Raw genomic sequence first — 14,269 nt, forward strand, 5'->3', positions numbered from 1 at the left:
TCTCATTGCCATGAATAAAAGTGTATTGCAAATACTAAGTATAGGAGCAGCTACAACTAGAGTATCCCCAGTCTCTCCACCATAGTCCATATGCAATATCCAATATCATTGCAGGAGAAGGATAAGGGGTTCCATTGCAAAAAGAGAAGTAGACACAATCATCATTGATGAGATGTCCATGTTGACATGAACAACATTTGACAAAATAGTACAATAGATAGCCAAAGTCACCCAAGGCTCTCTACTCAAACCATTTAATAAAAAGCTCATGATAGTGTTTAGTGACCTTGCATAGTTACTATCGATTTGCAATCATTGGATCGAGTTCTACCAACAATGTCACATCACCTCGTCATTGTATTGGACACATGGAAAACACCACATTCTCCACACGTGAGTTTTCGACATGCTCATGACTTGCCATTCCTACAACTTTTTTGATCATGCATTAGTATCCAACCAAGGAAGATATATAAGAATGCCCACATGAGTTCATCATTAATGAGAATGAGGTCTTTGTAGACCAGAGAACAAGAATCAGATGCACACACAAGAATTATGTCCAGAAGTATAACAAGCAACTTTTGCATAACTACCACACAATTGAATAGATCCATACTATCAAACTTCAAATAAATGCAAGCGAAGAGCCAACATTGCATAACCGGTTACATGACAATAACTTCCACGAGGTAGAAGAGATAATAGTAGGAGCGACTACAAAGAGAACATTGATCTTACGATAGATATTGTAAACAATGGTACATGTAAAATCGATCGTATTGATGGAACAAATGATGAGATGATCTCTGAAATTTAGGGCACAAGATAATCTATCAACTAACAATTGACACTGTGACATACTAATTATCAATGTAAGGCATTCAACAACAAGTGATATGACAAATTAACATTCTCACCAATGCTTGCGTATGCAAATATAAGTCACAAATCTCAAGGAGCTATAGTTGTCCAACAAGCACTTCTACACATAAGGAGCATGTTTATGCTCGGACCTAGTCTACGTGATGCTCTCTCATATAAGTGATAGAACAAAATTAAGTATAGTCAAACTTCTAGATCCATTTGCCTCCTTTGCATGAATACCATACATAATACTATGACTCGCACAAGTAAACAACACACTTTAGGCACATTTCAATATAGACCCCAACTACAGCACGATGCATCCCAAAAATATGACCTAGACTTCTTTCAACAAGTAGGAAAAACAGAAGAATTGATTGTTACTTATTCAAAGATTATTGCTTGTATTAAAATCCTTTTGAATATATCAACACAATTAGTTTTCCCTCGTTTTCATAGATAAATAACATTTGCAAAGGCAAAGATGACTTCAGATAAGGTGACAACACAAACAATGCTACTTAAAACATCTATGAAAAAGCAAGAATATAAATTCATATAATGACATCAAACTCTACATCAGATGTTTAAGCTACACATTTGAACTGACAAGAATATCCAACAACAAATCAAATACCATATTGTTGACACACAAGGATGCATGCACTTGACAATAAACCAAATGAGAATGGGAAGCTTTGCTAGGCAAAGACCATTGATATGTATCAATGGTTTCACAAACTATAATAATCTCCAAAATCCAATGGATACATCCAAGCGGTATTCAACAACAATCTGTCTAGAGAACATAATAGAATCACAAATAGTATAAACCTTGCTGTCATCTTCAAATTTTCTTTTTTTTCCTTAGAATCTAACCCACTTACACAAACATATCTCATATGCAGGACTCCTAAAACACATACTTGATGAATTTGAACTCTAATACAAAGATACCCATGACAATATATTATGAACATGCCTGAGTCTTACTAGACATAAAAATAAATAACATCTCCACATACACAATCAAGATCCCACACTACAGATTCAACATCTTGTTTGAAGTATTGGCAAAAGTAACAAAAGAAGAAGCCAACAAAATACTAAAAATGTACATGGAAAATAACAATCACACTCATGGCCATGAAAAGCACGTCGTGTCCATCGAAAAGGCCACATATTTATTTAACACATAGGTGTACAGCCTAATCCATGGTACTCAAAGCAATCCATTCAATGCTATTATATACCTCCCAAGCAAATACTCAAACATAACTTCTTTTAAACACACAATATATTTTACCCAAAAAAAATCTATATCTAGGAGTATTAATATTCATTGTAGAAGAGTAGAGTCTAGCAAACCAAAAAGAAATCAAACTTCTATGAGTACCAAAACACCAACCTTAACCACTATGAATGCTCCCACGTGCAACTCCAAGCAACATCTAAGAGCCAATTCAAAAGTGAGTATGCTACCAAGTAGTTCATTTACAACATCATATGCAAATAAAATAGAAAGGTCTATGCAAGCCACATGATAAACATTGAAAAAAAACTCTAGCAACACGAAAGAAAACTTGTCAAAAAAATAGAAAGAAGATATCAAAACTTACCAACCATTCGAATAAAATTTAGAGACAAACATTGAGACAATAGCCAATAGCATATATAGGGCCAAGAACTCAGAGCAAAACATGATTTTGAAAAAGAACGCAACTACTACATGCTACAATAACCTGGATAGACATGCAACAGGATGTAACAAATATCACGTTTTAAAGAGAAGAAACTTGATTTAGCATAGCAATACATTGTACATGATCTATTCCATGCTCCTCAACACTAAATGAATAAGTACAATTACTCTATTTTCTACATGATCCGTGCATTTCAAAAAAAATTATTTTAAAGTTGCTTAGTCGTTTCTTGAACTAAAATAAAATCCTCAATAACCTTCAATAGAATTGCTGAATTTTCAATATCCATGAATAGAATATGTACATGATCTATTCCATGCTCCTCAACACTGAACGAATAAGTACAATTACTCTAGTTTCTACATGATCCATGCCTTAAAAAAATTCATTTTAAAGTAGCTTCATCGTTTCTTGAACTCTAATCAAATCCTCAATAACCGTCAATAAAATTGCTAAAATTTTAATATCCACGAATAGAATATTTTACATTAATTTCATGTTTACTATTTTATACAAGATTCACTATTCCAAAACAAATTTATATACACCTTTCATTGTTGACCAAGAAAAAGTAAGGCGCCCTTCTCGAAAATAATCAAATCCAAGCACTTGGTTGCATGTGTCAACCTAGTTTTAGGTTAAGGAGCCTTCTCCAAAACAATCAAAGAAGTTAAGCGTCCTTCTCTAAATCAAAACCAACCATACAAATTCCAAACTTGGAGACTCAACGACTCGTTGGGTGGAAGCCATATGGCGCCGAAGAAGAGTGTTGCTGCTGCCGCCGGCGCCGGAAGAAGGAGCAGCGGCGGCGGCAACTGCAACCCAACCCTTCACACACCGCATCGCTCCATCGCATCTTTCTTCTCCCCGTCCCCCCCTCCTCCATCGCTACCTTTTGAACAGCCCTCTGCCCTCCAACAAAATAAGAAGAAGCCGCTTCTTTTCGTCGGGGCTACCACCCCTACTCCAGATGGACCGCTTCCTCAACAACAGGGCATGGACGAGTTGTCTACAGAGAATGGACTACTGCGTACTCCGGGAAAGGCCCAGAATGAGTCCCCTCCTCTCGCGTGCTCACTCGATGACGGTAAGTGTTACCTCTCGTCGATTTTTATTTTCTGTTGCAGATACATAACACATTTTCTTCCCGCCCGAGCAGACAGACCTTGTATGCCCGACTCCTCACGTGCAGAACTTGGTGTGGCTGCTTCTTCCATTAACGTTTCGTCTCGTGACTTCGCTCTCGACCTTTCCAACCCCTTTTCTCTCGTTGGGAAGCGCGTTAGCGTTTACTGGCCTCTCGACGATGCTTGGTACGATGGTCGTATAAAGGACTGCACATCTTCCGCAGGAGAATGCCTGCATGTTATTCAATACGACGACGGAGAGGAAGAGACTCTTAATCTAGAAGCTGAGACTTTTAAAGTCCTCCCAAGCACCAAACGTCGGAAGCTAAGGAAACTCAATCGTTCGAGTCCTTGTATCACCTCAGGGAAAAGTCTATCGGTGGATGGTGAGCCTAGAAATACCCAAAAAGAAGATGAGGAGACTTGCCCTAGCAGGCCTAAACAATCTCCACCAACGGCCCTTAGTATTTCAGAAGATTCAGCTGATGAAGTTGATGAGAAGGATGTTGAGTGGACAGTGTCAGTAGGAGAGACAGAGGCAAGTGGAAACTCTGGGACAAAAACACATGGAAAAGCAGGTACAGCAACGAAATACGTGTCACCTAGCAAACGTGCCAGGAAGGCTGGAGATTTGTCAGCAGAAGCTAATGATTGGTTGCCAAAGCCTGTCCGGAAACATTGCAAGAATCATGTGCATAGTCTTGAAAACTCTGTTACTCCTGAAATATGCAAGGATCCAGGTGTTAAACCAGACAGGCTCTGCAATGACAGTTGTCAAGGTATCCTTCAAAGGTCAAAGCTTGAAATGGTTCTTGTTACAAGTCAAGCATATTCTAAATGATAGCTCTTAAAGATGTGCTTTGGTTGTTCAAGTTTTAAAAGGTTCCTGGTACGTTCAAAGACGACCAATATGCTTCAAATATTAAATTTAACGGCTCAACTTTTTGAATATACCAGCTGGTCATGTTGCAGCCAACTAGTGATGCAAAGAGTTCAAATTTTCTAAGAGGTCTGTGTGCCAACAAAGGCCACTATTGAAATCGAGGATGGTATAAGTAGATCTATGCAAGCCTTTCCAGAAGTTACCAGTTACGTACTGCAAAAAGATGTCGATGTGTTAAACACAAAGCAAGGAAAGCTGAGAAATGATGAAAGAGCTGCTTAGTATCTTAGGTGACGAAAGAGCTCCTTAATCTTCTTGTCATTCAAAACATATGCTTTCAATATGTTCTTTTAGTCAAGTACTGTCTGGAAGGTGACAAGCTGGTCCGGTTGCAGCCAACCAATGTTGCAAACACTCAATAAGTTCACAAGGTCTGTGTCTCAACAGACTCAACTATCAAGATCAAGGATGGTATTTGTACATCTACACAAGCCTTTGCAGCATCTGTAACTGGTAGCTCTGCAAAGGCTATAGATGTATTAAAACCACAAAGCAAGGAAAACTAGGAAACAATACACGAGCTGCTTAATATCTTAGGCCTGCAAATGGTGTTCTCCTTAATCTTCTTGGCATTCAAAACATGTTATGCTTCGATGCATCCTTTGAAGCCTGGCCTGTACTTTCTGTTTGCTGTCCAACTTGGTGATAGCAAGACACTCAACTTGGTCCCAAACCAAGGAAAGAGCTGGAAGCATGTAGATTGACTAAAATGATGAGAGATTGGGAAATATATTCAGAAAGCATGAAATCACTCATAGACTCTTTAGAGAATACATCAAACAACACTTAACTTGCTTTAGATAGGTGTTTAGGGCTCAAAAGGAGGGATATATGCATCCAGCAATGATCATCATTCATGATGCAATGCCAACCTGCTGCCATAAGTGCAGCTGACCTGTAGCCAGTCCGACCTGCAGCCAAAATTGGTAAAAATGTGTACACCTGGTTGCCACATGGCAGACTGGAAATGAGTCCAAAAACAGCCTGGAAATGACCAGAAACTGGCTGGAAATAACTGCGAATATTGGTTATGATGAATGCACACAAAAGAACAATGCCAAAGCTCCTGTGTCTGTAGAAGGCTGTGACTGAGCTCACAATCAGGAGATGAAAACATGATACACAAAATGTCGACAAGGATTTGTGATCTACATTTTGGCTCTTTAAAGTAGTAGTATATAACTTAATTTTGAATTGTCATGGGGTTGTTCTTGATCTAATATGCTATTTTGATGTAGCTGATGTGTGACTTCTAGGACATGGTGAGTGTTCAAGTAATATCTTGACTTGGATTATATATGTGTAGTTGGGAACTCACCTTTTGTACATCTATGCATATGCCATCTTTGGTTTACTACACATACACTGCAGTATTTGTGGTCCATCGTTAGCAACGTGTGAAAATTTTCAATTCAATCATCAGCCACAAACCACTTTCATAAAATGGATTGAAAATCCACTGACATCTTTCGCTCGGGGCGAAGCACTACCCACCAAGCATATGCCTTTCCTTGTATCATAATCTGTATTTGTTCAATATTCTAAACGTTGTTGACCTGATGCAGATTAAAATAAGCTGTCCATTTGGTCAACCATGAGTTGATCTTGGTCTCATCACCTTCCTCCTTTTCCTCTTTAAAAGGATCAGGCTAGAATTGAACACGCAACATACTTATGGCTGCAGGCACAAATGGTAAGTGGGGAGTGCATAGCTTGGCCAACTGCCAATGTATGTCTTTGATTTGAGCTTGTAGAACCTCCATGAGGGACAAGTTTGCATTAGACTTCATGGAAGAATTTTTTTTTTGGGATGGTGCTTGTACGTGTGTTTGTGTTTGAGAGAAGATTGTGGGGCATTCTCCATATGTTGAGGTTTGCTCAGGGATGATGCGTCATAATGAGGCGTATTGTGAGAAGCCACAGTGATGCAAAAATATATTGGTGTGGGGAGCAAAGCAAATTCTGTTGGCTGATCGTTGGAATGGTAGGGTGGTGTCAAAAGAGTTGGGTTTCAATGCAGACCTGAAGTTGTCTTTTTTAATTTCTTCTTTTCTTGTTTGTGTCCCTTGCGCCTCCCCCCCCTCCCCCCCCAACCTTTATTTATTTATTTCTTTATTACTTTGGGTTGGGTGGGTTGCTATGACCAGAGAGTGGGCTGTCTAACATGTGAATGTTAATATTAAATATTAAGGTCTTGGTCTAATATTTTCTCATCTCACTCGGCTGGCCTAACCTTGAAGTGCCCTTAGTGCATTTGTACTAAGCCACTTCATGACCAGTGTGACCAATGCTACTAGCACCCATCTGGATGTTCAAGGATGTAACAATTGTTAGAGTGCAGCGATGCGGAAGCGGACAAAGACTGAGAGAGAGTGAACACAGTGAAAGAGAGAGAAAAGGAGACAGTGTAAATGCAGAAAATTTGCGGTGTAGTATGCTGTATAAGAGTGCAGAAATACACGGGGGCAGAGGAAATATCTGCGTGTCTCCGACTTGATGACCACGATCTCCATCAGCCCGAGCACAATCAGTCTCAGCCAACAGATCTCAAGATTAGAATTTGAAATGATGACTGTTGGAGTGTGCCACAAACTGGCTATAAATAGCCAAAAAGAAAAGGCATAAAAATGACCTAGTCGGCTGCATTTAATGTAGCCGATTGTAATAAAATAATGCCAAAATAACTGTCCGATTGCAATCTGCTACGTGGCACCTGCGCAATCTATTGATATGGTCTCTACGCTGATTTGCCGTCCCCCGTCTGTCCAGGAAATGACTGTCTAACACCCCCTCTCAGATTCTGGACAGGTCAAAAGATTGAGGGATCTGGAATGTTGTTGAAGAAGAGCCTGGGGAAGCGCCTTCATAAACAAATTTGCAAGATTATCCTCCGTCTTGCAATACTCCACATCAATGGTCCCATCCAGAAGCTTCTCCTGAATGAAGTGATACTGGATCTCAATCTGCTTCATTCGGGCATGAAATACAGGATTTCGTACCAAGGTAATGCAACTCTTATTGTCGCACCACAGAAGAGTATGACGAGTCTGGGGGCAGCCAAGCTCCTCCAACAATCTCCGAAGCCACACAACCTCACATGTGGTGGAAGATGTAGCCTGATACTCCTCCTCAGTAGAAGAAAGGGCTACCGTGGGCTGTTTCTTGCTACTCCAAGAGATAACACCTGTACCCAAGGTAAAACAATAGCTTGTAGTAGACCGGCGGTGGTCCACATCGCTAGTGCAATTCGAGTCACTCCAAACTGCAAGAACCAGATCTAAAGCATCTGTACCTGCGGGATAACAAATCCCTAAATCAGAGGTCCCCCTCAAATACTGAAGAATCCTTAGGGCAGTTTGCCAATGCACTTGTTTGGGTTGAGTCATGAACCCTGCCAAAATACCCATAGCAAAACAAAGATCAACACGAGTGTTGAGAAGCCAAATCAAGGATCCAATCAACTGACGGTAGCGTGAAGCATCCATCACGGGAGAATCCGAGTGTGAAGTGGCCTTCCAATTCGGATCCATAGGAGTAGTAATGGGCCGACAAGTCTCCATCTCAAAAGTCACCAAGAGCTCTTGAATGTACCTCTGCTGAGAGATGAAAATCTCCCCTCTGAGATTGATAAATCTCGTGACCCAAGAAGAAATGAAGAAGCTCCAAATCCGTCATCTCGAATGCCTGATGTGAAGCTATCTTGGTTTCTCGGACCTTTTGTGCATGATCCCTTGTCAGAATCAAATTGTCAACATATAACACAAACAACACACGACCAACCTCGGAATTGTGCACATAAAGCTGTGGATCGGCCTTGGAGCGCCGATATCCCAACTTCAACTGAAGAAACGAGTCAATCTTTTTGTTCCATGCACACGGAGCTTGCTTGAGGCCATACAAGGCCTTCTTTAACCGGTAAACTTTTCCATCTGAGGATCCAAAGCTAGGAGGCTGCTCAACATAGACCTCCTCTTGCAAGTCACCATTCAGAAAGGCCGACTTTACATTCAACTGATAGACAGGCCATCTCTTATGGCTAGCCAAGGAAAGAACAGCTCGAATGGTCGCCATACGAGCAGTGGGGGCAAAAGTATCATGGAAATCAATGCCTGGGCGTTGAGCAAAACCTTTAGCAACAAGGCGAGCCTTGTGCTTGTCCAAAGAACCATCGCTAAGGTACTTGGTCTTGAAGATCCACTTGACACTAAGGTGTCTGTCGGTGCTCCATCATGGTGCGTGCCATCTCGATCACACTTCGGTTTTTCCGCTCCAAAATGCCATTCTCTTGGAGAGTGTTGGTGCTAGCAAACTCCTGGTGAATGCCCCTATCTGCACAAAAACGAGCAAACTCATTAGACATAAATTCACTTCCCTTGTCTGAACGCAAGGTCTTCAGTCGCAGGGCAAAACAGGTCTCTTTAAAGAGAAGCCAATCCTTGAAGTGAGAGAAAGCCTCTGACTTCAAAGTCAAGAAATAGGCCCAAGTCATTCTGCTGTAGTCATCTACGATCAACATGAAGTACAAGCTTCCTTTCAGGGACTTGGTCCTCATTGGGCCACAAAGATCCATAGATACAAGCTCCATGGGTGAAGTAGACCACCTAGAAGCTTTGTTGGGAATCACATCTCGATGCAGTTTCCCACCAATGCAGAAGACACATGGCTGATGGCTCACCACTATGTTCGGCAATCCTTGGACAAACGACCCTTGCGATGCCTTCCGAAGGTACTCGTAGTTCAGGTGGCCAAACTGAGCATTTCATAACTCGGACTATGTCTGAGAAGTAAGAAGAAGAGAAGTAAGAGCTGAAGAAGACTTCAATTTGTAGACGCCATTCTCCTCATACCTTGTAGAGAGAACCTTCCTGGATCCACGATCAAGGACTCGAAAAGTATCACTGTCAAATTTCACCAAGAGGCCAAGAGCACAAATCTTATGGACCAAAAGTAAATGATATCCCAAACTTGGCACATGCAACACTTCAGAAGTGTGGGTACCACCACATCCATCTGGAATAAGCTGCATCTCACCCCGCGCAACAATAGACACAAAAGAGCTGTCTCCAATGAGAATCTGCCCACACAAAGGTCGCAAATGGGCAACACCAACAGGAGTCGTGCTGGAAGGCACCATTGTCCACAATCCACTCACGAGCCTGGGGAGCTACCATCGCAGCATCAGAAATCTTTGGTGTAGAGTTCTCAATGACTGCTAAGTGTAGAAAAGCAGCTGATGAGGGTGCAACCACCGCTTTAGAATCCTTCGTGTCCTTCTTGTCTTTGTCGGGGCAATTCTTCTTCCAATGACCGGTCTTTCCACAAATATGGCAAGTTGATTCCTTCTCCTTGTCCTTCTTGGATTTGTTGTCCTCCTCTTTCTTCTTTTGGTCCTTCCCCTTCTTCTAAGAGGCTTGACTAACCAAAGCTCCGATTTGGAAGCATTCTGTCCCTTCAACTGCTCCTCCTGGTCCAAGACCATAGGAAGCAACTCTTCCCACCGAAGAGTTGATTTCCGCCCTGATGCAATAAGAGCAGAATAAAAAGTACCGAATCATGGTGGCAACTGGGATAGTAAAGTGATCGCCATATCTTCGGAGGAAATAGGCTTCCTCGCATTTTGAACTTGCATCTGAAGCTGCCGAAGCTTGTTGATGTGTTCTCGAAGCAAAGAAGACTTATCCACAGACAAGGTCTGCATTTGCACCTCCAAAGAAACCCTCTTCATCAGGGTCATTTGGTTGTACATTTGATCGAGCTCCAGCCGTATCTCTTGAGCCACCGTCAAGTGCTCGATGTAAGCTATCACGCCTGTAACGCAAGACAGAAACAGAAAAGATCGAATCTTGGCATTCAGTTTGTCCCAATGAGACTGGGCCTTGGTCAACTCCGCACGAGCATTGGAAGAGAGTTTGGACTCATCCCTCACCGAGGGCCTGTTAATCTCCTCCATCACCAGTTCCGCCAAATCATAAGACTCCAAAATGGCCAACATCATCTCCCACCAGATGCGGTAATTGTCACCATCAAGCTTTTGATCCGATGGAAGAGCCGGTAGGATAGGCACCTTCCTGTACATGATCGCCTGGAACTCCAAATCAGTCTCTGTAGACATGTTAACCTGAAACAACCTGCACAAATGCAAAAGCAGCCCCCTTTGATTGTGAAAACGCAGCCTTCTAGGGCTGGTTCCTTCGTTGTCCAAACCTTCTTCAGCCGCCGGAGGCGATGAAATGTAAAATCTGCAATGGAAGGCCTCAAACACAGCCTTCCTCTCCTTCGAACACCAATAACCTGCAGCAAATTCATCGATTAGACTCCTTTCCTGCACGCCCATGCTCGCTTCAGCCTTGATCTGATGCGCAGCCCTCTCGCTCGCCCTCGAATCCAAGAAACGCAGCCTTCTGTCACTTTGAAATCTCCTCTTCAGATAGGTTTAGCTCTCAGTCAGTCCATCTTCACCGCTTTGATACCATGTTAGAGTGCAGCGATGCAGAAGCGTAGGACAAATACTGTGAGAGAGAGAGAGAGAGAGAGAGAGAGAGAGAGAGAGAGTGTGTGTGTGTGTGTGTAAATGTAGAAAATCTGCGGTGTAGTATGCTGTATAAGAGTGTAGAAATACACGGGGGCAGAGGAAATATTTGCGTGTCTCTCTGACTTGATGACCTCGATCTCCGTCAGCCCGAGCACAGTCTGTCTCAGCCAACAGATCTCAAGATCAGAATCTGAAATGAATGACTGCTGGAGTGTGCCACAAACTGGCTATGAATAGCCAAAAAGAAAAGGCATAAAAATGACCAGGTTGGCTGCATTAAATGCAGCCGACTGTAATAAAATAATGCCCAAATAACTCTCGGACTACACTGTCCGACTAAAGTCTGCCACGTGGCACCTGCGCAGTTTGCTGACGTGGCTCCTTGCTCCCTGCTGATGTGGCTTCTGCGGTGATCTGCTGTCCACCGTCTGTCCAGGAAATGACTGTCTAACAACAACCCCCCACTTTTAGGAGTGTTACCCTTTTCCTTCATCTTTGCCATGCTTGGATCTTCTACTTTAGTCACCGGTGCAATGTGTATTGCAACTTAGATTTTCATATCATGCTTACGAAGATGCCATGTGAGTGACATGAATGGCTGACACAAGGCTGAAAATTGCTGAGATGGGCTCAGATAGAAAGCTTGAGGAGGGGCTGAATTGTCTTGAGAATGGGGGGATGAGATACAAGAATGGAAAAAACGGGCAGAGATGGCCTATGCACAAACATAAGGAAAGAAAGAACAAGGAATGCAGGTCGGCCATTTGCAGGCTAATTTGGGAGATAGAAGGGCTGATATAATGGTGGGAAGCACAAGACACATGAAGAGTGGGAAGCTCTGGTTTGGTAAGTCCCAACCTTGGAGAAGCATCATCTTTTGATGCCGTTACACCTCCTCTGTCAGTTAGCATTGTTGTTGCCCAAGTGTGTAATTGCCTCATGTCCAGGTGGGTAATAGTAACAGGTCTGAGAACTCCAATGCTGACTCGCCCTAGGGCAGTGTCTACAATCACCATACAAGTAAGGTGCAGGAGCACAAGAATGATGTTCTATAAGAACTTGGAGGGCTGCCCTTTAGAGCCCAAAAAATTCATGTTCTGTGAGAATAATGTGTTTCTCATTTTTCCACTTTTGAAAATAACCTTTTCTGTTCTTGTGAAAGGAAAAATCCTTTCTCTGGTTGCATTAGGCTCTTGAACCCTATCAAAAGAATTGCGTATGCCTCAAGCATCTTCATGCCAGGTCTTGCCACTGTCCGGGCCGCATGACATTTTCAATGACGCCCTTCAGGCTTTTCTGCTAGTGTTTGTGCTGGTTATACTAGTCATTGATACAGAGTAGGTTAAAGAGTCTGCATGTCTGAAAAGGTCTATATTGTGGCTTCGTTTTCCTTGCTTTTACTTTATTCATTCACCTATTAACACTTTCTGGTGGATTCACTCAATCATATGTAGAAGAGGCTGGTGCCTTAAACATACAGCTTTCTGGTGAAGCAGCAGAGAGGTTTGGGCAAAGAAATGCTGACAAATTCAAATTTCTTGACAAGTATGTTAAGTTTTCCAGGACTTGGTTATGCCAGCACAAGCTTCTGTGATTTCTTGATCTCAACTATTTTTTCATTTGTTTTCTGATGTGATCAGGTACAGAAAAGATGCTTTAGGAAGACGGCCTGGTGATCCAGAGTATGATCCTCGAACACTTCATTTGCCAACCGAGTTTTTGAAAGGGCTTAGTGCATGCCAGGTTAAATTTGTACTTTTGAGGAGTATTTTATTAGGAAGTTGAATTTGAGCATAATTTTTCAGTTTCTGTCCCTTCACACTGTTACACACCCTGATCATTTACTTATAATTCTGGCAGCGACAATGGTGGGAAATTAAGTCGAAACACATGGACAAAGTACTTTTATTTAAGGTAGAAAACTATGTGAGTTAGTTTTTTCCTATATCCAGAGTTTCTTGCATGTAATCTCATGCCAACACTGCATTTCAGATGGGCAAGTTCTATGAGATGTTTGAGATGGATGCCCATGTAGGAGCACAAGACCTTGATTTGCAGTACATGAAGGTGAAGAAAATAATATTTTCATGTTTACTGACTGAATTCACAGTTGCATTGACAGCAGAAGTCTCAGAATGCATATGGTTTTAAACTTCTGCTACTCATTTGCTTTGTATCGTAGTAACAAAAGTGAGTTGTTAATGTAAACGTTTTTCAATATCCTAGCTGCTTACTGTGAAAGGCCATGCTGAATTTCGAGTGAATGCAGTTGGAAGCTAGTATATCATCATATGTGGTATGTACCCAAAAACAAAGCTTGAAAGATTGGGAGCTGGATATGTGTATGCTTGCAATCTCCCAAGGGACTTTGCTAAGGATCTTTGCATGGATGATAGTCTAAAGAAGTGCTCTATCCTACTCCAAAATTGTGATGTTGGAGAAAAATACAGAGAATCTGTGCAGTTGGAGAAGTCTTAAGGCGAGGTTAGAGATGTGTCCACTGTTGTAGGTGGGCCCAGTACTATAGTGCAGGTACCCCAGGAGAACATTTGATGGATCAAAATATGAGTGCTTCTGATGCAATGCTATGACCCTTGCTTTTTGGAGATTGCACCTTTGAAACTCTGAAAGCCAAAATAAATATTAACTAAGGAAGCCATTATCAGTGATTTGAAATGATTATGGATGACTTACTTGGAATATGAAGGTTACTTGAAAGAAAAGGCTGCCTGCACTAACCACAGTATACACAGATTTACAGCAAGGGCAACCAAAGATTGTCCACAACGAGAGTGAATCTCAGGGGCCCATAACAACAGGAATAATGAAGGATAACGAGATATATAAAATAGTGCACATGACTGTCTTCATGGGTCTGGAGACTCACTGAAGAATAGATGGACCATGCACCATAAGCTGTCAGTGGGTATTTATAGTGCAAAGTCCCACAAGTATTTAGTAGTCATCCACACTAGTCTCCTCCATCCAAACCCTTAAAAGATCTGATCTGATCGCTTTTTGGGCTCAATAAATAGGTGAGTCTTATTACTCAGTGGTCAGGCACTTTTAGGGCAACACTTTAACCTATTATACCCTT

General features: G+C 41.9%; 1 protein-coding gene across 5 annotated transcripts in view; it reads left to right on the forward strand.

Annotated features, from left to right (window-relative positions):
- The first annotated feature begins 3,257 nt into the window (after positions 1 to 3,257).
- The window catches only part of MSH6 (MUTS homolog 6), a 112,209-nt gene continuing 101,197 nt past the window's right edge, over positions 3,258 to 14,269 (forward strand). Inside the window, exons 1-6 of one of the 5 annotated variants that reach the window (XM_087699791.1) lie at positions 3,258 to 3,657; positions 3,730 to 4,476; positions 12,630 to 12,717; positions 12,813 to 12,915; positions 13,033 to 13,086; positions 13,165 to 13,239. In XM_087699791.1, coding sequence (XP_087555917.1) covers positions 3,321 to 3,657; positions 3,730 to 4,476; positions 12,630 to 12,717; positions 12,813 to 12,915; positions 13,033 to 13,086; positions 13,165 to 13,239 — 1,404 coding nt within the window. In that variant the 5' untranslated portion in view covers positions 3,258 to 3,320. Of the gene's footprint in view, positions 3,658 to 3,729; positions 4,477 to 6,205; positions 6,334 to 12,626; positions 12,718 to 12,812; positions 12,916 to 13,032; positions 13,087 to 13,164; positions 13,240 to 14,269 lie in introns of those variants that run through there. The other 4 variants (XM_087699783.1, XM_087699819.1, XM_087699800.1 and 1 more) reach the window with 4 other exon arrangements.

This window comes from Lygodium microphyllum, chromosome 2 (genome assembly GCF_053477565.2).
Source record: "Lygodium microphyllum isolate KBCC chromosome 2, Lygodium_microphyllum_v1.1.10, whole genome shotgun sequence".
NCBI classification, from domain to species: domain Eukaryota; kingdom Viridiplantae; phylum Streptophyta; class Polypodiopsida; order Schizaeales; family Lygodiaceae; genus Lygodium; species Lygodium microphyllum.